This window comes from Panicum virgatum, chromosome 9N (genome assembly GCF_016808335.1).
Source record: "Panicum virgatum strain AP13 chromosome 9N, P.virgatum_v5, whole genome shotgun sequence".
NCBI lineage: Eukaryota > Viridiplantae > Streptophyta > Magnoliopsida > Poales > Poaceae > Panicum > Panicum virgatum.
Window position 1 is genome coordinate 22,615,295 of NC_053153.1, and position 25,116 is coordinate 22,640,410.

The 25,116-nt window shown below is 49.8% G+C and overlaps 1 protein-coding gene across 1 annotated transcript; it reads right to left on the minus strand.

Annotated features, from left to right (window-relative positions):
• Positions 1-229: 229 nt before the first annotated feature.
• On the minus strand, positions 230-23,703 carry LOC120690620 (endoribonuclease Dicer homolog 3b-like). Its single transcript, XM_039973338.1, has 26 exons — positions 23,417-23,703; positions 23,136-23,319; positions 22,916-23,029; positions 22,318-22,452; positions 22,098-22,167; positions 21,352-21,416; positions 21,109-21,240; positions 20,815-20,967; positions 19,861-19,996; positions 13,661-13,766; positions 13,382-13,574; positions 13,145-13,305; positions 12,762-12,977; positions 11,160-11,425; positions 10,363-10,637; positions 9,779-10,284; positions 9,593-9,690; positions 9,261-9,469; positions 8,964-9,173; positions 8,020-8,496; positions 7,590-7,871; positions 7,075-7,401; positions 6,722-6,808; positions 6,552-6,627; positions 1,108-1,219; positions 230-715 (listed from the first exon to the last, which is right to left on the minus strand). The coding sequence occupies exons 1-26, from the start codon at positions 23,668-23,670 to the stop codon at positions 487-489; spliced, it is 5,073 nt and encodes a 1,690-aa protein (XP_039829272.1). The 5' UTR covers positions 23,671-23,703; the 3' UTR covers positions 230-486.
• Between the last annotated feature and the right edge of the window lie 1,413 nt (positions 23,704-25,116).

A 25,116-nucleotide genomic window follows, 5' to 3' on the forward strand; every position in this document is an offset into this window, starting at 1 on the left:
ATAACTCTAGCTCGGAGATAACAAGATGGTAACAGACAAACAGACTACCACAAGGGACTAGAAATAAAGATGCCTAAGATGGCAGTGTCTTTCTTTTTCCAAATAAATTGTAGTAATAGCTGTTGGAGCTAAGAGGTTTAGGACTGCATAATAATAACATGGGTAAATTGCACCAATATTAATTTTTGAAAAATGTTTTGCTTTATCCATTAAGTGAAACAGTGGGTCGTGAACTTTGAGAAGGCAGAAACGGTACTAATGAAGCCTGCTGTGTTTATACAGTACTATTATTTTGGAGTAGAGACTACTCCAGAAAACCCAAGTGGTCAGGTATTACAGCAGCTGAGGCTATAAAAGGTAATATACCATTGCACTAACAGACTAACACATCCTATAGTCAGCCTACACATGTTTCAGACACACATCCTAATATCCTATAGTCACTCTGGGAGGGACGCGCCCATGTTAATCAGTGTATCCATTAACTTAACTGATGTGATCCATGCCACTTTGCTGCTGCATCTTGCATATGCAGACCTTGAGTTCTTGGAGTTTCTCGAGCATTACTAATGATGCTGAATCCTGAGAACTCTTTTTGTCAGTTCGTTGATCACCTTGAAGCGTAATGACTGTCACATCAGGTATGTGCAAGGTGATGGTTGAAACAAAGCTATTGAAGTTTGTAGTTGTAACCCCATCCAGAATAATAGGAGTCCTGTTCCAGAAAAAATAAATAGAATAAAACAAATATTTTCAAAATACCCTCAATACTGCTTAATTCATCGATCAGAAGTATGCGCAGCATAAAATAGCTGCTGCTCAGATGATTTATATGGCATCATGAATACAAACACCTCTATCATGTATAAGCACTAAACCAGGCAACCAACCATACCATCTGATATAGTATTAGTAGCTTGCAATTTTTCTGCAGGAGTGCAGGTAGTCATGTAATTGTGATGCTTAAAAAGAAAACACAATGAAGAAAAACGAAAAGCATAAAACTTCTGCAAAGACCAAATGAATAGGCACTGCCAAGGTTCATGTGAATGAAAGTTTCATGTTCTTTTAGTAGAAAGTAATATGTTGGAATTTTGTTATACATACCTAAACCTTTGTTCCACAAATTCAAATTTCGGTATTGGCCACTGCAACATCTTGCATAGCCTAAAAAGTGCAATCCGAGGTCCACCTTTATCCATTTTGAGAGGAAGAAAAACTGAGAGCATATGAAAAGGCACGGTATCTGAGTACTGTAAGTATTTTGTGGCAGATAGAAGTAGGTAAACAAATTTATTTTTTAGTATTTTCTGTTAGTGTATATGTGAGCCCATGTATAGAGGCCCATCTAGAGGCCCATGTATAGGATCTTTATATCCCATCCTTCCAGAGTTTGGAGGAATACAAGCCATTATTCTCTCCTACATGGTATCATTAGTCTAGGGTTCCTCTCTCTCCACCCTCCAGCCCACCGCCGCCATCGCCGGCCGCCGGCCCCTCCTCTTCCCCTCCCTCTCTTCCCTTCCTGCCCCTCTCTCTGCGCCGGCGCCCATGGGGCCGCCGCCGCTGGATCTGCCGCCCTCGGGGCCGCCGCCGTCGGATTTACTCCCGCCGCCCCCGGATCCACCGCCGCCTGGCGCCTCCCGCCCGCGAATGCCGCCACCAGCGGGCGCGCGAGCGCTGCTGGCGCGGCAGGCGCGGGTCGGGCGGCCGGGGCCGGAGCTCCGGCAGCAGGGGGCCGCGCCGCCGTCCTGGTCGCCATCTCCACTCTCCCCGACGCGATTGCGGCTGCTGCGGGTGTCCCGGTCGTTCTGTCTGGAGTGGACGCAGCGGCTCCTACAGGAGTGGAGGATGGGCTGCTCCCTCGTGGGCCGGCGCGCAATGGGCCGCCCTCCCCAGATCCCCACGGGCCGCCGCCTCTTCCTATGGCCGCCGCGGACGCCGCGCGCGCCGCGGTTGTGGCTGCTGGGGGGAGGGCCACGGCCGCCGTCATCGTCGCCAACGTTCCTCCTCCTCCCTGGCCGGCGTCGAACGACGCCGCTCTCGCCGCGGCCCTCCTCGCCGTCGAGTCCGAGGCCGCGGCGGCCCAGGAGCGGGTTCGCGCTGCTGCCCTCCTCTGGGAGCACGAGCGCTCCGCGGCCGCTGCAGCCGCCGCGTGGCCCAGGCCCGCCGCCACCGCTGCTGCGAGCTGGCCGGCCCTGGGCGCCGTCACCGGCGCAGACCTGGCCGCCGCCGCGCACGCCGTGCAGGCGCAGGTCGTCGCGCCCGCCGCGCACACCGCCGTCGCGCCCGCCGCACACGCCGCGCGGGCCGCCGCCTCCCTCGCTGCCGCGCACGCCGCGCAGGCCGTCACGCCCGCCGCGCACGCCGCGCAGGCCGTCGCGCCCAGGGATCCCGCGCGCGCCGGCAAGGCCGCCGTCCCTGAAGCGTGGCTGCCCCAGGGCGCCGCCGCCGCCGCCGTCCCCTTCGCCGAGCACGGCGCTTCGTCCTCGCCCGACCCCCTCCTTGGTGCTCCTCTCACCGGCCAGACTGGGAGTGGGGGAGGCCGAGGGCGTCGTCGGTGGAGGGGACGTGGTGGTGGTGCTCGGGGCACTCTGGACCCGACTCCGGCTCCCACTCCTGCTCCTGGCCCTGGAGGTACGCCCTGGCCATCCATCAGCGCCCCATGGCCAGGGCGCATCCCGATATGGCCATTTCAGGGTCAGGGGGGCCCTCGTCCTCAGCCCCAACCGGCGGCCATGCTCGCCGCTTCTGCTCCCCTGTTCGTGCCATTCTGGACCCCGCCCGCTCCACCCACCCAGCAGCCGACCTGGCCTGGGGGGTGGGACCAGGCCGCACTGGCGCAGTCCCTCAGCGCCATGGGGCTGATGCTGCCGGTCAGCACCGAGTGGATCGCCGACTCGGGTGCCTCCTTCCATACCACCCCACATGCCGGTATCCTCTCTTCTGTCCGACCCCCACACCCCTCTTGTCCTTCTTCTATCATGGTTGGTGACAGGTCTTGTCTTTCTGTCACCGCCGTGGGTTCTGCTCCTGGCTCTTTTCGTCTTCCCAATGTCCTTATTGCTCCTTAGATGGTTCATAACCTTCTTTCCATTCGTCAGTTTACAGCTGACAATTCTTGTTCCATCGAGTTTGATTCTTCTGGCCTCACTGTAAAGGATTCGGCCTCCCGGCGTCCGCTACTCCGGTGTGACAGCACGGGCCCCTTTACACCCTTCGCCTTCCTTCTTCCGCTGCACCACTCTCGCCTTATTCTTCGCCCTGGTCGTCTTGGTCTGCCGCTTTTGCCGCGACGCCGTCTTCCACCACCTGGCACCACCGTCTTGGTCACCCTGGCCGCGACATTCTGGCTTAGCTCAGTCGTAGTACCGATGTTCCTAGTACTAGGGCTCCTGCTGAGCCCCTCTGCGGCTCTGCCATGCGTGCCAGCTCGGTCGTCATGTTCGGCTCCCTTTTTCTTCTTCTTCGCATGCGACGCATGCCTTTGACCTTGTTCACTGTGACCTGTGGACCACTCCTGTTCTCAGCCTCTCTGGCTACAAATACTATCTGATGGTGGTTGATGACTTCTCACACTACTCTTGGACTTTTTCTTTGCGCGCTAAGTCTGAGACCTTCCCCACCCTCCTCCACTTCTTTGCCTAGGTGTCCACCCAGTTCGGCCTCACCGTTAAGGCCGTCCAGTGTGACAACGGGCGGGAGTTCGATAACTCCACCTCCCGTTTCTTCTTCCTCTCTCGGGGTGTTCAGCTGCGTATGTCTTGTCTGTATACCTCTCCTCAGAACGGCAAGGCTGAGCGGATGATTCGCACGACGAATGACGTCGTGCGCACCCTTCTGATCGAGGCCTCGATGCCCCCGCGCTTCTGGGCTGAGAGCCTCCACACCGCCACCTACTTGCTCAACCGTCTTCCGTCCACTGTCTTTCCTGCTCCCACTCTATACCACGCTCTCTTCGGTACCCCTCCTTGCTATGACTATCTTCGAGTCTTCGAGTGTGCGTGTTACCCTAACACCTCCGCTACTGCTCCTCACAAGCTGGCGCCCCGCTCGACTCGGTGTGTGTTCCTTGGTTACTCCCCTGACTACAAGGGATACCGATGCTTTGACCTCACCTCTAGTCGCGTCCTGATCTCCCGACACATCGTCTTTGACGAGTCGGATTTTCCCTACTCCACCTCCTCCACACCTTCTCCTGACCCCGAGCTGGACTCCCTGTTTCCGACTGACCCGGTGGTTCAGCCACCTTTACCTGTCTTTCCTTTCTCTGCAGGTTTTCTCCGGTCGTGCCGCGCGTGAACCCGGGGTCTCCTACTGCGCCACGCGCAGCCCCGGTGTCTCCCCCTGCACCTGCACGGTATGCTCAGCCGGTGCAGGTGTATCAGCGTCGTCCGGCGCCGCCGCGGTACGCTCAGCCGGTGCAGGTGTACCAGCGTCGTTCGGCGCCGGCACCGACTCTGGCTCCAAAGGCTCCTCCGACGCCTACACCGGAGTCATCGCCGCCGCCATCTACACCGAAGCCGCCGCAGCCTCCGCCTCCGCTGACTCGCTCTCGAGTCGAGCCGGAGGTGTACCACCCGCCAGTCGTCCATCGGGATCATCGGCATATCCATCCCATGGTGACTCGGCGGATGACATCTCAGGCCGCGACTCTCTCCGCCACAGAGGGCGAGCCGCGGGTCTCTCCGGTACCCTCCTCTGTCCGCGACGCCCTGGCGGATCCTCACTGGCGTCGCGCGATGGAAGAGGAGTATGCGGCTCTCATTGCCAACTAGACGTGGGACCTCGTGCCGCGTCCGTCTGGTTGCAATGTGGTCACCGGCAAGTGGATCTGGACGCACAAGCGTCAGGCTGACGGCACACTGGAGCGCTACAAGGCTCGCTGGGTTCTCTGGGGTTTCACTCAGCGGCCTGGTGTGGACTATGATGAGACCTTCAGTCCAGTAGTGAAGCCCGCTACGGTGCGCACGGTCCTCTCGCTTGCGCTCTCTCGCTCCTGGCCTGTGCACCAGCTGGATGTGAAGAATGCCTTTCTTCACGGCATTCTGTCAGAAACAGTGTACTGCTCTCAGCCAGCGGGATTTGTGGACTCGAGTCGTCCGGATATGGTCTGCCGGCTCAACAAGTCCCTCTATAGTCTGAAGCAGGCTCCTCGGGCTTGGTACTCTCGGTTCGCCACGTTCTTGCTGACTTTGGGATTCACCGAGGCCAAGGCTGACACTTCTTTGTTCATCTACCGCCGTGGGGATGAGACTGCCTACCTGCTGCTCTATGTTGATGATATTATGCTCACAGCCTCTAGTTAGCAGTTGCTTGAGCGCGTCATATCCTATCTGCAGCAGGAGTTTGCTATGAAGGATCTTGGTCAGCTCCACCACTTTTTGGGTGTTACTGTTGAGACTCGCACGTCTGGCCTGTTCCTTCACCAGCGGCGGAATGCACTCGACATTCTGGAGCGGGCTGGGATGACTGATTGCAAGCCATGCTCCACTCCTGTCGATACTCAGGCGAAGTTGTCTGCTGATCTGGGTGATCCCGTGGCTGATCCTACTGCCTACCGGAGCCTTGCCGGTGCCTTGCAGTACCTGACCTTCACCCGGCCGGATCTCACCTATGCCGTTCAGCAGGTCTGTCTTCACATGCATGATCCCCGGGAGTCTCACCTTGCTGCACTGAAGCGTCTCCTCCGCTACACCCGTGGCACTGTTGGCTTCGGCTTGGTTCTTCACCGCTCTCCCACCTCTGAGTTGGTGATCTACACCGACGCTGACTGGGCTGGCTGCCCGGACACTCGCCGCTCTACTTCCGGCTACGCCGTCTTCCTGGGCGGCAACCTTGTCTCCTGGTCGTCCAAGCGGCAGCCGGTTGCTCCCGCTCCAGTGCTGAGGCGAAGTACCGGGCTGTCGCTAACGGCGTGACGGAGGCATCCTGGCTCCGACAGCTCTTGGCGGAGCTCCACAGCCCGCTCGCCAAGAGCACGCTCGTCTACTACGACAACGTCAGCGCCGTGTACCTCTCCACCAACCCCGTCCAGCATCAGCGGACGAAGCATGTGGAGATCGACCTACACTTCGTGCGCAACAGAGTCGCCATCGGCGATGTTCGGGTACTCCATGTCCCGACTACCTCTCAGTTTGTTGACATCTTCACCAAGTGACTGCCCTCCTCGACCTTCTCGGAGTTTCGCTCCGGCCTCAACGTAGCTGGTGGCTAGTTGTGACTGCGGTGGGTATTTGCCCTTTGTACTCTCTTTGTATTATCTTCTTGTCCAGTCTTGAACACTGCTGCGCCAGTAGTTCAGACTGGGGGGTGTTGGCTTTCTTGTTGTCCAGTCTTGAACACCGCTGCGCCGGTAGTTCAGACTGCGGGGGGGGTGTTGTGTATATGTGAGCCCATGTATAGAGGCTCATCTAGAGGCTCATGTATAGGATCTTTATATCCCACCCTTCCAGGGTTTAGAGGAATACAAGCCATTATTCTCTCCTACATTTCCTATTTGATAGCCTGCTAGCCAGTGAGTACCATATAACAACAAAAACAGAACACACCTGTTGTTCCCACTAAGGAAAGACCTTCTAGGCTAAGACGGCCATCCACATCAGGATAACCATGTCGTGTTTCCAACTGCAGAGATGCAATAATGTTCATAACTCAGAAAGTCAGAATTAAATTCAATACTTTGAAGTGCCATTTTGTTGGGAACTCTCTAGAAGCTTACACTTGTCAATTGGGGTTGCAGTTCTGAAGAGACAGTATCCAATTGCTTAGCCTTAGATAAACATTGTTTAAGTGAAAGACCCCTTTTCTGCTTAAAAAAATAAAATCAGTATCGAGCATGGTAGAATAAAGGGAAATACAAAGCATCTATTACCAAAGCAGTAGAACACCATTTCTATGATACTTGCACATCCTAAGAAGAGTGTGCAAGAGATACGAATGTTCCCATTGCAAAAGGCAAGAAATTACACCCAAGGTGTGTCGTTGGCTACCCATTAGCATCACCATGGAGCTGCCCCAACCCTTGAACTAGACACTTCTTTGCTATTTTTGTTTCTGTTTGAGAAAACATACCTTCAGGTCAACCAGAATTCGGGCTGCTGCCTTTGCATTTGCACTCTTCCTATTTCTGTCATGCCCTTGGGCTATCAGCAGTTCATCTCGTAACTGCACCGTCATCTCTATAATTAATTCTTCCCCTTTACTGGTACATTTTGAATTTATGAAGCAACCAAGGTGGCTACATAACTCCAGCAACTCACGATAAGGTGGCAATGCAAGCTTATCAGGGGTAATCATTGGAGAAAGCAATGGTTCAACAATTTTCCAAACCATATCAACATTAAAATTTACATCTATAAATATTGCACCGGTAATACTTTCCATGATGTCTCCAAGAACCTGTACAGGAAAAATAAAATTAGCTAGCTTAATTTTGTGGATATTGTCGGCTAAGGAAAGCTCCACATTGCAAATAGACATTGCAGAAACAATGAAAGCTCATGTTTCAATCAAGAATATGCAGGGAGATCTGCGCATCATTCACTCAAAAAGAGATAAATTTACAACACTGAAAATAGGTTTCGAACCTTGGGTACTTTGCATGTAGCTTGTTGAAAGAATTCATTTTCGTTCCTGTTGCACTCCAAATTGAACCTGACAAACTCTGTTATTTGCTCCAAAAGTATTCCAGATCCATGCTGTAGATGATTATGAATGTTGTTTCTGACAACTGCTTGTGCAAAATTTTCATTACTAACCAAAGCGGAACGTAAGTCTGTTAATTCTCCAGGATCAACATCAGTGTGGGAAGCATAGAGATGCCGTGTGATTAGTAGTTCCAACACAGAATCACCAAGAAATTCCAGCCGCTGATGCAAAGAAAAAATTAAGACATGTATCTACTTTCAAGAAATTGGGTGATTTAAATGCAATAATCTAATGTAGCAAAAGTCTAAAGCTGCTACAGCTATGACAAGAACTACTATGTTGCACTAACAACTACTATGTTGCACTAACCTGGTAACAATAGTCGACCCCTAATTCCTGCAGAGATGGATGTGTTATGGCTTCAAGCAGAAGGCTCTTGACCGAAAAGTTGTACTTTAGTTTTGCTTCAAGTTCCTCAATATCTTTCAATTTTGATAAATAGCACAGATGAGACGCATTAGATTTCACTTTCTGCACTAGATTCATATCGCATCTGATATCAATACCAAACCACTGCATAACCCAAAGTGCAGCAGTGATGCCACCACCAACATAATATGCTCCAACTATCGCTTCAACACAATCAGATACTGTTTTCGAGCACATCCATCTATGACCTCTGTCACATGTTTTTCCCACGACAAATGATGGATCATCACTGGTATATCTTCCACAAAAAGGCACAAATGCAGTCTTAACTCCGCAGGTACAAGGAAAAGGACGCAATGATATCTGTCCAGGGGCAACCCAACGACGTGGGTCGAATGCACTATCACGTACATAACCCTGAAAGCATGAAACCGATGGGCATTAAAAATTAAAATCTAATAGAAATGAAAGATTTCAAAGAAATCAATCAGATGACACCAGGCCTCCGGTATAACTTTAGGAAACTAAAGGGGGGTAGCAAAGAAAAGAAAACAATGAAACTGTCAAAAATTTATATGCTTTCTATATATATATATATATATATATATATATATATATATATATATATATATATATAAAAGATCACTAAAAAACTAATGTAACTGGACTCCTATTTTCATTGTAGCATGAATACTTTCATGCATTTTATTCCATTTGGGCAAAGCTTCTAGGAAATATCAACTTTTGTTACATGATAAGGAATTTATTGGTGTCATTATCAAACAGAACTGGTTGAATTATGATGTCAAGAATATTGACAGAATCAATTATAAACTTCAGCAAATTGACACCATACAAATGGACTTAGGATTGAAAGCATCAACCTGCAAGGATCTCCATATTCCATGTTTATGCAATGTTGCATTGCATACGGCAGTGGATCTCATATCAGAGAGATGACCTTCATGTTTCATTGGATACCTTAGGAACAAGTCACATCCTATAACATATTTCAGCACTGAGTCTCCTAATAACTCCAGCCGCTCAAGAGAAAATGTCTCGCAGCACCTTAAAGTTGTGATAGCCTCCAATATCTGACATGAGAGAAGTCAGATTCTTGAGGTATGCATTATTATCTTTACAAAATAAAACAATATGTAATATCATGAGAGAGAACGAACCAGACTACTCGGTATGTGTAGAGTGTAACCAATGTCGCTGCGAAGCTGGCTCGCTAGCATTAAAGACTGAAGCCGATGCATTACAGAAGGGAGTAAATAAAATGATTTAAGAATATCAGTTGTGACATCAATGTGGATGAGTAGTTCAGGTGGGACTCGGGCATGAATTTGCTCTTTCTCCAAGAGCAGAGGATTGCCAGTTGAACCATCTGCCATAAGTTAGGTGGAATGTCATGTAAAAGCGGAGTCAATAGTAACACAATAATCTCGAAGACTCAAAGTTCATTACAACAAAGTAAGAAAGAATGTTACTACATTAAAGATTACAGTACCTAGGTACTTCAATTTTGAGAAAAGTAGATTGTGTGCATTGTGGCTTTGCTTTAGCAGCAACAAAGGTTGCCTTGGGTGTTGAATAACAATACCATACCTACAAAGATGAAAACAGAGAAAATCGTGAGGAAGCATACCAGAATGAATCATTCTTGAAACTGAGACATGTAAAAACAAGCACCTACTTTTGATGGTAGTAGTCCACGAATGAAGCAAATGGCGAAGCTTTCCCATTATACATCTCATCGAATGGATCTTCTGCAGTTGTGTCTAAAATCAAGTCGAGAACAGAATAAATCCTCCCAGTGTGAAGAGATAGCACAACTGAATCTTTGACGCTGGAAAAATGAAGAGATCTGTTCGCCAGATGAATGATTTCTTCTCCCTTGTTTCTTTTATTTGGACTTAAATTTTCATGATTAAGATTCCCATCTTCCAGATACAAATTTCTCAAATGCTCCACTGCATCAGAGCAAGATGCAACAGCTTCCCACTGTATGTTTAGATCACACTGTATATGTGAAGTAGGTCTCAAAGGCAAAAGTAAGTACATGTTGTCTGAGCACCATTGTATTTCATAGCCTTTTCTGAAAATAAATTCTCTTTGTAGTCCACTCGTTCGGGAACCATGAAATAATCTACCAAATATACCATTGAAGAAGAATTCTTGGAATAATTTTCCTTTACGCAGCTGAAGAAAACTAGGAAAGGTAAGCCATGGGTAAACTTTATAGAATTCTAACAAAAGTAGTATTGATTCATGACCAACCTGCTCTTTGTTCAGTTGAATTTTTCCACAAGGAGTTACAGTTGTGTAGACCATCTTATTAGGTATAAGGAAGAGATCTATTTTTGAATTTTCCACATCATCATCAAGTGCTGATTCTATTAAGAGAACGAACCCAGCATAGATTTCACCTTCTTGATCACAAACAAAATCAAATCTGTAAGTATTCAGAGTGACAGTTTCACTTTCATAGATCCAATTTCCAGATAGACCGTGAACATTTATTGTTCCGTGAAGCTCCTTTAGTTTAGTTGTTCCTGCCAAAATGGTGAAAGGGCAATAAAAAAAATAAAGAATTTTCTTCAAAAGGAGAAGTGCTCATAGCTGTTGGTATACTTCATGGGAATGCCACTGTCAACTTTCATTTTTGCAGACTAATGTATACCGCGTATGGCTCAACTAAAGGCTACAAGTAACAAATGAGAGAGTAGCTACAAGTAACAAATGAGGGTAGCGACATAAAGGCAACCGAGCTCAATGACCTGGAGACTTTTTCTTTAATAAAAAAGTCCAAAGAATAACACCATATATGAAGAGAGTTCCTGTAAAAGTAATTATGATGCAACATGCATATGCAAGGCAACAAACACATTCTACCAGCACAGGTTCATCAAGTTTTATCTTGCTACGCAAAAAATCAGGCCCATGCCGAGTCACAATCATTGTAAACAGTATTTTATTAGTGCTGAAACTTACAAAAAATAGACAAAGAGACGTTAGCCTCCATGAAATATTGATATAAGCAAGTGTGCTAGACTTCAAAGACATTAGGCCCATACCTGGTCCAGAAAGACATTTTCCATCTGTTACAGCTGTATCAATATTAGTAGGTTCTTCAGTCAAGGGTACTAGATGATCGTTGAGTTCTCCTAGCTGGTGCAATTTCTTGCATGCCTCAAGGGATACAAGCTGCTTAGCTAAATTACATGTATTGCTTGGAGGTCCAACTATACTTCGAAATGCAGCATTGGGAGGCATTGTCAAGGTACATTGATAAGACCCATCTTTAAGAGCCACATCAAATGAAGGCTTTGGCATGTAATACCTGCACAAGAGTGCTATGATGGACAACCATTTTTTATGCAGCAAAAATACAGAAAAACCATGGGGGTAGGATGTATAGTTATTGTATTATATCTGATTTTAAGTCTGATCAACTTTTCATCCTGCAAGTAAATGCTACCCACCAACAGCAACAAAACCAATTGAAATTCTAAGTGTCGTGGGATTTCTAGGGTACCCACAGCCGGGTGGCGGAACGCACCCGCCTATTCCCAGAGAGGGAGTGCTCGGGGAGGTACTAGGCGATTGGGCTAATCTAGCCCTGAGATAAGTACACAAGAACACACGATCTAGAGTGGTTCGGGCCGCCGGAGCGTAATACCCTACGTCCACTGGGAGAAGTTTTGATCTCTGTTGTGTATGAGTCTATCCTCTGCCGGTCCTTGGCTCTCACCCAGCTTGAGTTTCCTTCTAGCGGGCGCCCCTTTTTATAGACCAAGGGGACGGATACATAGGACGTTGGGGCCCCGACAAGTGGGCCCAACGTGACTGCGTAGCATACTACGCGGAGCATTTAGATGGGTACAGTGGTTACGAATCTTTCCCCGATACGCCCCCACGCCCTGCTAGCGCTACAGTGGTCTTCTCTTGTCCCGTCACCAAGGTGTCCGTTGGGGGAGCGTAGCTTGCGGCGTAGTCTGTGGAGGCTATTATGTAGGCGTCATAATGGGTGAAGCCGAGCCGTCGTGTCCATCTGTTATGGCAGACTGGCAGGCGCGGCGTGGGCGGCGCCAGCAGCTCCACTATCTTGGTAATACGCGATCAATAGTGTCCCCTGGTCAAAGTATCGCCTCGGCTTCTGCTACATCAATGCGGACGTTCCCCTGTTGTAATGAATGCAGTGGTGGGTGAGGCTTAGTATGGAGACCAAGCGGCCTTGTACATGTGTCCGTGCTTGTAGACACGTGTCGGCTCTGGACCACCCCGAGGCATGGCGTCGACTTCTTCCCTTAGCGAGGGGTCCGGTTACCATACTGGGGTCCGGGACCCCACGACTTCCGCGGGGTCCGGACCCCTCGGGAGGTCCGGAGCCCCGGCTGTTCGGGCTGCCCGCCTCTTCCGGGACACGTGTCGTTCCCGGATCTTTCCCAGTTGTGAGGCAGGTCCGGAACCGTTGCCGAGAGATCAAGACTCCGGACCACAGGGGTCCGGCTGTTTGGTCGTAGTCATGGATAACTACAAGGCCCTTGCCTAGATACAGCAAGAAGGGGTGCCCCATTCCTGGGGTACCGACACTAAGCATACAACCAGATGAAACAAAACTTACATTAATAGAACAACAAAGGTTATAAATAGTTACAGGGAAGTGTAAGTAATACCTATCTTTAGGTAGCTTCTCACAATATTTATAAATTAGATTGACACAGCAGCCTGCGGTGATAGTCGCTCCTGTTGAGTCAACATGGTATGTGTACTTCTCTTCGAGAGGTAAATCATGTGATGGAGTATTGGGCTGTTTATGAAGTGCGAAGTTTTTAACATAGTATTCAGTTCTTATTATACGAAATATATGTTCCTGCTGCACCAAGTTTCCCCTGAAAATTCCAGACAAAGCATCAAAAGAAGAGAATTTATGCTTGGTTGCAACTGATGGAAGTGGATAGCAGTGACCATGAAAACCTTTTTAAAGCTAAATAACCCATTAGACTTTAAAAAAAAACTATATTAAAATGCAATTGATTAAGTGTGGCAATCTTTGTACCTCTCAATCATAAGAACATAACTCGAACGGCTTCTTCTGGCACGCCCACGAGACTGGACATAGCTACAAACAGTTCTGGGAAGGTCAAAGCGTATCACACAAGAACAGTTAGGTATGTTGATACCCTCTTCAGTAACATCTGTTGTGAAAAGCAAATTCACCTGGATATTGACAAAAAAGTTAGCATATCGTTTGAAATCCTTTTTGAAATCAAATATGACAAGTAAGACATCATACCTTCCCAGCTTGGAACAAATCCAAAGTAAATCTCTGTACTGCTGGGCTCAAAGCATCTTTTGATGTACTCCCTCCAGTTAAGTAAGAAATTGAAAAATGAGAGAAGTTCACAATTCCTCTCATAAACCTTTCAACAGCTTTGGCTGTCATAATTCTTTCAACAAAAATCAGGCAAAGGACTTCCTCTGATGAGCTGTGGAGAAAACACACATAAATGTATCTTTGTACCACCAAAAAAGAAAAAGAAAAATAAGCATCTTGAGTGGTGTAAGGTATTACCCAAATGATTTGAAAATATTGATCAGTGTATCCACTTTAGAAGAAATATATCCCCTCTTAGTTAGTTCCACAGAACCAGATTCTAATTTCATCAGTTCCTCATAACCTATTATATGCCATAAGAATCAGAAATCACATCATGCATTAAGTGTAGTTTCCTAGCTGGTGATAGTATAGTGAGAGTTCAGCAAAATGAAAGCCTAAAAATGATGAACCCAAAAACATGCAGATTAATAACTTCCATATGAAGTTCTTTTTATGGAACATTCAGGGGAGCTGTGCCTCTATGTATTAGAGAGAGATAAGAAGCCAAGCTTAGGGCCTTGAATTCCGTTCCGACCCAGTTGGAAGCAGAGCACCTTTTTAGAAGTTAGAACAAAGCCCGTATTGGTGTATATTGAGCCCATGTGTATAGAGGCCTATCTAGAGACCCATGTATAGTAATTATATATACCCACCCTTCTAGGGTTGGAGGAATACATCTATTATTCCCTCCTACATGGTATCAAAGCCTAGGGTTAGGGTTCCTCTCCTTCCTCTCCTACCCAGCCGCCGCCGCCGCCGGCAGCCATGGCCGGCCGCCCTGGTGGCCCTTGCGCCCCTACTCGACCCCACCGCCGCTGCTGCTGGTGGTGCGGGCGCGGGGGCTGCAGGTGCATGGGCCGCGGATGCGGAGGGCGCGGGAGATGCGCAGCCGCCTGGGCCCCAGCCTCAGGCGCCGCCCGGGCCGCTGCCGCAGCCGCCGGTCCTGCCTGGGCCGCTGCCTGCGCCGCCTGGGCCGCTGGCACCAGCCGCAGCCGCCGCCGCCCATCGCGCCACTGTCGCGGCCGGCAAGCAGCCCGCCGTCGACGCCGCCCTTCCTGAGGCTTCTCCCACGCGGACTGGGCCCGGGATGCCGCCCGAGGATGCCCCCCTCGCCGCCGCCGCCGCCGCCGCACTCCGTGGGCAGCAGGCCGACGCCGCTCTCGCTACGGCCCTCCTCGCCGCCAGGTCGGAGGCCGCGGCGGCCCTGGAGCGGGTCCGAGTGGCCGCCCTCGCTTGGGAGCGCGAGCACGCCACGGCCGACGCTCTCGCTCGCCGGGTTGCTGAGGCGGAGCACTATATCCTCCTCCCCGGCCCGCGGCCCGCCGTCCCCTTCGTCGAGCACGCCGCCTCTTCCTCCCGCCAGGCCCCGCCCTCTGGATCTGGAGCGCGGTACGACCCGGCCGATCCCATGGTCGTCCAGCTCCACCTCCAAGCCGCCGGCGTCCTGAACATCCGGGCCCTGGTCACCGTCCTCCTCGACCCGACGTCCTCCTCCTACGGACGATGGCGGGACCAGGTCCTGCTCGCCCTCCGCCGCTACGCCCTCGATGACCATGTCCTCCTCGACACGCCGATCGAGGCGCATGACGTGACGTGACTGCGCCTCGACAGTGTCATCATGTCCTGGATCTTCGGGACCATCTCCCTGGATCTTCAGGACCTCGTCAGGACCCACGGCGGCACCGCGCGGCAGGCCTGGGTGGCGCTCGAGGGGCAGTTCCTCGGCAATGCCGAGTACCGCGCCCTCCAGCTTGATGCCACCTTCCGCACCTTCGTGCAGGGGGACCTCTCCGTTGGTGAGTACTGCCGGTGGATGAAGGGCATGGCCGATGCTCTTCACGACCTTGGGGATCCGGTGTCCGATCGGGTCTTGGTGCTCAATGTCCTGCGGGGCCTGAGCAGCACCTATGACCACCTGAAGAGCTGAATCGCCCGCCAGAGGCCCTTCCCCTCCTTCCTGCAGGTCCGGGACGACCTCGCCCTCGAGGAGATCACCAGGGGTCTCGCGCCCGGATCGCCCTCGTCCACCTCCACCGCGCTCGTCGCTGCTCCACCGGCTTCCTCCATCGCCCCTGCCACCTCTCTCCTTGGTGCTGCTCCCGCCGGGCAGTCCGGAGGTGGGGGGGGGGGGGGGCGAGGACGTCGTCGGCGGGGGGACGTGGTGGTGGTGGCACTGGTGGCCTTGCTTCTGGGGGTACCGGTACCGGTGGGGGCCGTCGGGGCGTGCCGACTCCGCCGGCTCCGGCTCCGACTCCCGCTTCTGCCCCTGCCCCTGGAGGTACGCACTGGCCATCCTTCAGCAACCCATGGTCAGGACGCATCTCGATGTGGCCGTTTCAGGGTCCGGGAGGGGGGCCTCGTCCTCTGCTCCAGCTGGCGGCCATGTTCACCAGCGCTGCTCCACTCTTCGCGCCGTCCTGGACCCCGCCCGCTCAGCCCAGCCAGCAGCCGACCTGGCCTGGGGGTGGGACCAGGCCGCTCTGGCGCAGTCCTTCAGCACCATGGGACTGACGCCGCCGGTCAGCACCAAGTGGATCGCCGACTCGGGTGCCTCGTTCCACACTACTCCTGATACCAGTATCCTCTCTTCTGTCCGACCCCCACACCCCTATTGTCCTTCTTCTATCATGGTTGGTGATGGATCTTGCCTTACTGTCACCGCCGTGGGTTCTGCTCCTCGTCTTCCAAATGTTTTTGTTGCTCCTTAAATGGTTCACAACCTTCTTTCCATTCGCTAGTTTACTGCTGACAACTCCTGTTCTATCGAATTTGACTCTTCTGGTCTTACTGTGAAGGATTCGGCTTCCCGGCGTCCGTTCCTCCGATGTGATAGCCCGGGGCCCCTTTACACTCTCCGGCTTCTTGCTTCCGCTGCTCCACCCTCGACTTCTCCATCGTCTACTGCCTTTGCCGTGACGCCTTCTTCCACCACCTGGCACCGCCGGCTTGGTCACCCCGGCCGCGACGTTTTGACTCAGCTCAGCCGTAGTACCGATGTTCCATGTACTAGGGCTCCTGCTGAGCACCTCTGTCATGCGTGCCAGTTAGGTCGTCATGTTAGACTTCCGTTTTCTTCTTCTTCTTTGCATGCTGCGCATGCTTTTGATCTTATTCACTGTGACCTTTGGACATCTCATGTACTCAGCATGTCTGGCTACAAATATTATCTGGTCATTGTTGATGATTTTTCTCATTATTCTTGGACTTTTCCTTTGCGCGCCAAGTCTGAGACCTTCCCCACCCTCCTCCACTTCTTTGCCTGGGTGTCCACTCAGTTCGGCCTCACCGTTAAGGCCGTCCAGTGTGACAACGGGCATGAGTTCGATAACTCCACCTCTCGTTCCTTCTTCCTGACTCGGGGTGTTCAGCTGCGTATGTCTTGTCCGTATACCTCTCCTCAGAACGGCAAGGCTGAGCGGATGATTCGCACGACGAACGACGTCGTGCTCACCCTGCTGATCCAGGCCTCTCTGCCCCCGCGCTTCTGGGCTGAGAGCCTCCACACCGCCACCTACCTGCTCAACCGCCTTCCGTCCACTGCTTCTCCTGCTCCCACTCCACACCACGCTCTCTTCGGTACCCCTCCTCGCTACGACCACCTTCGGGTCTTCAGGTGTGCGTGTTACCCTAACACCTCTGCCACCGCTTCTCGCAAGCTGGCGCCCCGCTCGACTCGTTGTGTGTTGCGCGGCCCCGGTGCCCGCGGTCGCGCCACGCGCGGCCCCGGACCTCCGGTCGTGCCGCGCGCGGACCCGATGTCTCCCGCTGCGCCACGCGCGGTCCCGGTGCCTTCCCCTGCACCTGCGCGGTACGCTCAGCCGGTGCAACTGTACCGGCGTCGCTCGGCGCCGACCCCGGCGCCGCAGCGGTACGCTGAGCCAATGCAGGTGTACCGGCGTCGTTCGGCGTCACCACCTGCGCCACCTCCTGCTCCGGAGGCTCCTGTGACGCCGACACCGGAGCCGTCGCCGCCGCCGCCTCCTCCGGCTCCCTCTCGAGCCGAGCCGGAGGTGTACCACCCACCAGTCATCCATCGGGATCCTCGGCATATCCATCTCATGGTGACTCGGTGGATGGCGTCTCAGGCCGCGACTCTCTCCGCCACCGAGGGAGAGCCGCGGGTCTCTCCGGTACCCTCCTCTGTCCGCGACGCTTTGGCGGATCCTCACTGGCGTCGCGCGATGGAAGAGGAGTACGCGGCTCTTCTTGCCAACCAGACGTGGGACCTCGTGCCGCGTCCGTCTGGTTGTAATGTGGTGACTGGCAAGTGGATCTGGACGCATAAGCGTCGGGCTGAAGGCACACTGGAGATCTACAAGGCTCGATGGGTTCTCCGGGGGTTCACTCAGCGGCCTGGTGTGGACTATGATGAGATCTTCAGCCCAATCGTGAAGCCCGCTACGGTGCGCACGGTTTACTGCTCTCAGAGACTGTCTACTGCTCTCAGCCAGTGGGATTTGTGGACTCGAGTCGTCCGGATATAGTCTGCCGGCTCAACAAGTCTCTTTATTGACTGAAGCAGGCTCCTCGGGCTTGGTACTCTCGGTTCGCCACGTTCTTACTGACATTGGGGTTCACCGATGCCAAGTCTGACACGTCTCTCTTCGTCTACCGCCGTGGGGATAAGGCTGCATATCTGCTGCTCTATGTCGATGACATTGTGCTCACAGCCTCCAGTCAGCAGTTGCTTCAGAGTGTCATATCCTCTCTGCAGCAGGAGTTCGATATGAAGGATCTTGGTCAGCTCCACCACTTCTTAGGCGTCATTGTTGAGCCTCGCCCGTCTGGTCTTCTCCTTCACCAGCGGCAGTACGCGTATGATATCCTGGAGCGGGCTGGGATGACTGATTGCAAGCCCTGCTCCACTCCTGTCGACACTCAGGCGAAGCTGTCTGCTGATCTGGGTGATCCGGTGACTGATCCTACTGCCTACCGGAGTCTGGCCAGCGCTTTGCAGTACCTCACCTTCACCAGGCCGGACCTCACCTACACTGTCCAGCAGGTCTGTCTCCATATGCATGATCCCCGGGAGTCACACCTTGCTGCGCTGAAGCGTCTCCTCCGCTACGTCCGTGGCACAGTGGACCTCGGCCTGGTGCTTCACGGCTCGTCCTCTGCTGAGCTGGTGGTCTACACCGATGCTGACTGGGCTGGCTGCCCGGACACTCGTCGCTCCACCTCCGGCTACGCCGTCTTTCTGGGCGGCAATCTGGTCTCCTGGTCGTCCAAGTTGCAGCCGGTTGTCTCCCGCTCCAGTGCTGAGGCGGAGTACCGGGCTGTCGCTAACGGCGTGGCGGAGGCGTCCTAGCTACGACAGCTCTTGGCAGAGCTCCACAGCCCGCTCGCCAAGAGCACGCTCATCTACTGCGACAACTGCGACAACGTCAGCGTCGTGTATCTCTCCACCAACCCCGTCCAGCATCATCGGACGAAGCATGTGGAGATTGACCTGCACTTCGTGCGCGACAAAGTCGCCATCGGCGATGTTCGGGTACTCCATGTCCCGACTACCTCCCAGTTTGCCGACATCTTCACCAAGGGGCTGCCCTCCTCGACCTTCTCGAAGTTTCGCTCCAGCCTCAACGTAGCCGGTGGCTAGTTGTGGCTGCGGAGGGGTATTAGCCCTTTGTACTCTCTTCTTGTCCAGTCTTGAACACCGTTGCGCCAGTTGTTCAGACTGCGGGGGGCGTTGGCTTTCTTGTTGTCCAATCTTGAACACCGCTGTGTCGGTAGTTCAGACTGCGGGGGGGTGTTGGTGTATATTGAGCACATGTGTATAGAGGCCCATCTAAAGGCTCATGTATAGGAATTATATATACCCACCCTTCTAGGGTTGGAGGAATACATCTATTAGTCCCTCCTACAGCCCGGAGGGAGTCTCCCCCATGATCGAGGTTTTTTGAGAGAGATAAGAAATAACCAGCCCAGTACAGTGCCTCAAGGGCAATGCATAAATCCAAGAATGCACACAGACACACACCATGCACGCTGTTACACTAGATTTAGTCTAGGAATCTATAGATCCATACAACAGGGAGTGCTGAAATTTGTTTGTGGCACGATTGTATAGAGCATCAAGCATGCAAGAAACAGAACAAGTGAATAGAAGCATGTATTTATCTTCTTTCTATTTGGTACAATGACTTGCAAATCGAAGATATTAACTATACACATGGAAACAAATAAATGCCCGCTTGCTCTTGAAACTGTATTATTACCTTATCATTAATAACTAGGGAAGATATTGTAAGATTTTCAATGTAGGATAGGTACTTGCAAGCAAAAACACTAAGATATTAAACATACTTTCGAATATAATAATTAGTGCATGCTTGCTTATGCAGTCATCATCAGAAATAAGAAACTGGACAAAACAAGGAAAGACTGCATCATACCCTGTGGCAGAATTTCCTCTATCAAAAATAAAGCTTCTTTAAAATAGGACACTTGTAAGTTCAGGCTAGCTTTAGAAAAGTGGCAATCCTCAGAATCACCAACTGTATTGATGCTTTCATTATATATTTTCACCACCTGGTAGGGAAAAAAATACAAAGAGTTAGCATATAAGCATTTCAAATTGTACAAGTAGCTACTCTGGTTAATAAGATTGCAAGGCAAATGCATGCATATGTTTTCTACTCCCTCCGTTCCAAAATGTAGGCCGTTTTGATTTTTCTAGGTTCGTAGCTTTTGCTATACACCTAGACATATGTTATATCTATGTGCATAGCAAACACTATAAATCTAGAAAAGCCAAAACAACTTACATTTTGAAACAGAGAGAGTAGAAAAGCCGACCCCTTTAGAGAGTTTGGGGGCCTAAATATGCATTTTGAGAGTGTGGGACCTAACTGACACAGCGGGACAAGTTCAGGGATCTGTGGTGCATTTTACTCAAACAGAAATATACAATCTGAAGAAAAATGCTATAAGAAAACACTAGTAAAACTAGGATTAGCACCACATATTTTCTAATAAAAATGGTGGTAATGACGTAAGGTGAGCAGTGCAAGTGCTACACAATTAAGACTGGCACCTGGCAGGGAAAGAATCAGAAGATTTTCATAAAGGAGGGCACATAGTAAGATGTATCCACTGACTGAAGCCATTTTTTTTCTTTTGGTGAAACAGGAGAAAAGGTATGGTGGTATATCCTACAGCAAACACGACCTATTACACCACACCTGCCATTTTTAATCCAGTATACTCCCTGACTGGGCAAGAGTCAATAGAAACAGTTAACAAATGTGTAGGAAGTTCAGAATCACTCTGGACAAAGGATGACAGAAACTTATGCAGCTACTAGTCAACAAATAGGACACATACTCAACGCTTCAATAAAATATTACCTCCAGGGTAACAATGGGACCAAGAGTATTTAGTCCATACAATATCTTCCCATGGTACCTGTACAAGCTCTTTCTTGACATCTCCAAGATACTATCAGTGTCCTCAAATTTATTAGGGGATGATTCTTGTAGACTAACCAACAAACCATCAAACTGCCCAACAGTACAATGTTTAAATATATCATATATGGATAAGTGCAAATGAAAAATAATATAGTTATTCTAGGGTCTGACAACTCAAACGACATATTTTTCTAGCACATCAGAAGAAATATAGTAGTTTAGTTGAATCACCTCCTCGTACAGTATCTGTAACTTCGATTCCAGATCATCCAAATCAAACAAGTAAGGATCATAGTATTTATTTACAATTGTTGCACCAGGTGAAAAGCTCTCAAGTTCATTCCTATCTTCAACAATATATACCTGGAATAACATGTAAGATATTGGCATCAATTTGTTGCTCCAAACTTGGATTTCCTAAAAGAACTCAATAAATTCAAAACTAAAGAAGTTTTGGCTGCTAGAAGAAAGAACCTTAGCATCCAATATCAGTTCAAGTTGAACAACCTGTGCTTCACAATCTTCTATGGTAGAAGCTCCTGACAAAAATATAGGGCTTCAATAAATAAAAGGTTGTAGCAAAATGCTAACGTGAATTAGAATAGCATGATCCATTCTATGGTAGAATTGACATCCTAGGTGACAACATGCTCTAACAGGATTGCCATGCCACACTTTGCATGAACCTAACCAAGCAATAGTCAAGAATCCCCAAAATGTGCACCTACCACAATTTGTTCGAAAACATATGCCTAATGAAGCAGTCATAGATCAGAGGACAACTTTGGTTCAGTGAATTGGTCATGTGTAGCTTCCAGTAGGATGAATAGCAGCGCCAAAAATAATTATTAACAAGGAAATTCAATGAGCACACAAGATTCAAGTCCGATGCATATTGAAGCAGCAACCATTAATGTACATGCAGTAACCTAGAAATTTGTACTGCTGAGAATGAGAAGTATAGCAGCATGTGTAGAAGAGAAAGCGTCACAGTTCCACACACAACAATACGTGTCAGTGCCAGAATAAGCCTTGGCACTGATACGGCACCAAAATGGAGTATCGGTGTATCATAGAATTCATCAAAACAGCTTTTCATGGAACATGACACAAAGAAAGGAAGGCAATTACAGTCAAACAACATGATAATATAAGTAACTGCAAAGCATAATTTCGACGAAAGAGAAAGTACACATGATTGCCATGTGCAGAACTCTTACCTTTTGTAGCAACGGGAGATGCCGTCATTCCAAATACTGCTGGCCTCCACTCAGAATCAGCGTAAAACTCCTTAAACTCAAGCAGGGTATAAAACATTAGAAAATTTTGCATGACACTTATTTAGAAAATGTGATTGTCTACAAACATTGCAAGAGGGTATAGAGCAAAGCTTATCTATGAATATTGTCAAATCAATGAAAATATCTTCAATCCCATTACCTTCATTACTTGTGAGTAGGGATGGTTTCCACAAGCACGATGACATTCATCAAATATTAACAAGCTCATTACATTCATTGTTAGAAAAGCATGCCTCAGAGCGTCCAACAATATCTGAGGTGTCATAACAACAATCTGAGAGACAGAAAAGGAAAGATTCATTACTCAAAGCAAACACATAATTCCAATCACAGATAGTAGATAAGCAAAGTACGGGACTTTGAGTTTCGAACAGATAATTGAAATATCTTGTAAATGATTATGAAATCCTAGAGAAGAATATGGCAGTACGGCACTAGAAAGCCATAAAATCTCAGATAATTAAGTTGATCAATATTTACAAGATCTCGTGAATGTAAGTCGAGTATCCTTGTAGGGTTCTGGCAGCAAAACCAGTATGTGTTTTTAGTAGCAAAGTTCAAGGATTATTTAGTCTACACTCTACAACTCTGCATTTGTGAACGATAACCTCAGCCGTCAACACGCCAGGACGCTTGTTGGACCCAAACCATTCATCAAGCACAGTGTGCTGTGTGCATACAATTGCTCAATTACCGCCTCAGGCATAGCACAGGCTTCGGTGAACCCTTGCGCTTACCTCCTTAGTCCCGATTGCCTCCTTCCACTGACGAGCGCTCCACTCACCGACCCCTGATGCCCCTTGGCACTCCACCGCGTCGAGGTCCGTGTACTCCCGAATCACCTCGAATTGCTACAGAACAAAACGCAAACTTAACGGAACCGCCTCCCCATCAGAAACATAGCCTCCACCGCCGCGCTCCCGCTTGGAGAAGACAAACGGACCACCGGACGCGCACCTGGTGGACGAGGTGCACGGTGGGCGCGAGGAACACCACGATCCGGCGCGGGGCGTCCCCGGCGCGCGCGCGGCGGGCGTGCTCACGCGCCAGCATGACGGCGACCATGGTCTTCCCGGAGCCTGTGTCGAGCACCGCGATGGTGTTCCCGCGCAGCGCCGCCGCGAACACCTCCAACTGGTACCTGCACGCGAGCGAGCCCGCATCAGCTCGGCTCAGCAGGCGCCCGCCACGGGCCACGGCCGGCCCGATAGCGCGAGATCGGAGCAGTCGGTCAGTACCCCCGCGGCGGGAGCTGCTTGTACGGGCGGCGAGGATGCGGGAGCTGCGCCAGCGGAGGTGGGGGCGGCGGGTCGGCGTCGTCCTCGGACATGGCGGCGGCCACCATGGGGCGGCGGTAGGGTTGGGTGCGGGGCTGCGGGCAAAGCGGTGGTGGCGGTGGGGTGGTGAGAGACGCGGCGGAAGGGGAGGGGTTGGAGAAAGAAGGCGAAGTGCGTGAGGCGGTGGGTGTGGGTGGCGCCGTGGTGGTGTTCATTCGTGCGGTGGCGCGGCGGCGGGGGGAACGTTTTGCGTTCTGGGGAGTGGGGAGGAGGCCGTTACCGTTGGCGAGGCGGAGGGGACCGGGTGCGAACGGATTCGCGCACCTGGGCGGCTGGCATGTGGACCCATCTTGTCAGATGGCACGTGCCTGCAAAATGAACGCGAATGTCTTGGCGTGGTTGGCTGGTGGGCGGTTATTTGGAAATTTAAGTGTAGTGTTAGTTAATGAAATTTTTTGGATTTTGACATTGTAGTACTTTTGTTATTATTTGACAATTAATTTCTGATCATGGACTAATTAAGCTTAAAAGATTCGTCTCGTCATTTACAGTTAAACTGTGTAATTAGTTATTTTTTAACTGCATTTAATGCTTCATGCATATATTCGAAGATTCGATGTGATGGGTACTGTAGAAAAAAAATTTGGGAACTAAACTAGGCCTTATTAATATTAAAAAAATGATAGATCTGATGAAGTCAGATTAAGAGCTAAATGAGTTATATACAAACCATAAAATTTATATCAATAGATTTGTATTGCAGAAATTTTTTAATGCATCCTTGATTTTGCAGCCATTAGTAATATGTTATGAGTGAAACTAATGGTACGTAAAACCTCAGTCTATTAGATTAATAAGGGAGTGTTAAAAGAAGCCACATGTTCGCCAAGAGGATCTAGAAATTCTAATGTTAATCTAAAAAGAAGAAGAATCCATACCATTAGTTTTAATAATGAAGATCTAACGGTCACTACAAGAAATATGAGTATCCGTGACGAAAATCTAAATGACGAAAAACGAAAATGTCATAGAATAGCTGCCATTCTGTGATGATTTAAGCAATATCGTCACTAATCTAAGGTAGACGAGTACCTTAATGACGAACATGAATTTTTGTCACAAAAGATGCAACAATCAATGACGATATGACAAATTTGTCGTCAAATATCAAATAGTTAGTGACGTTTTTGTTTCATGATAAATGTAGGTTCGTCACTAAATACCAAACATCGTAAACTTATTCTTCATTTAGCCTTCTAGGGAGAGTACACCTTTGAAGTCCTAGTCTTCCCTCTCAATATGATTAAGAGCTAACATTACTTCTTCACACTAAAATATAACAAAACCTTATTTCATATGTTTGCTTATATAAAAAAGACTATTAATAGTTTTACTCAATAATACTATTTTCAAAAGGACACACTTCTTTCATATGTGTGCGAGCAACGACGAGCAATAGCGGCTACTCTAGGATGGTAGGGATGGTTACGGTGCATGCATCTTTTTTAAGGTCCCAAAAAAGTTTTAAAAATGAAACGAAAGAGGTAATCCCATTTAGTGTTAACTGACAGCGTACATTCATAGTTATCATATTGACTAGCAAGCTACATTGATACAAGGGCCCTGTTCGGAGAAATAGTCGAGAGTTATTTTGAGGGCTA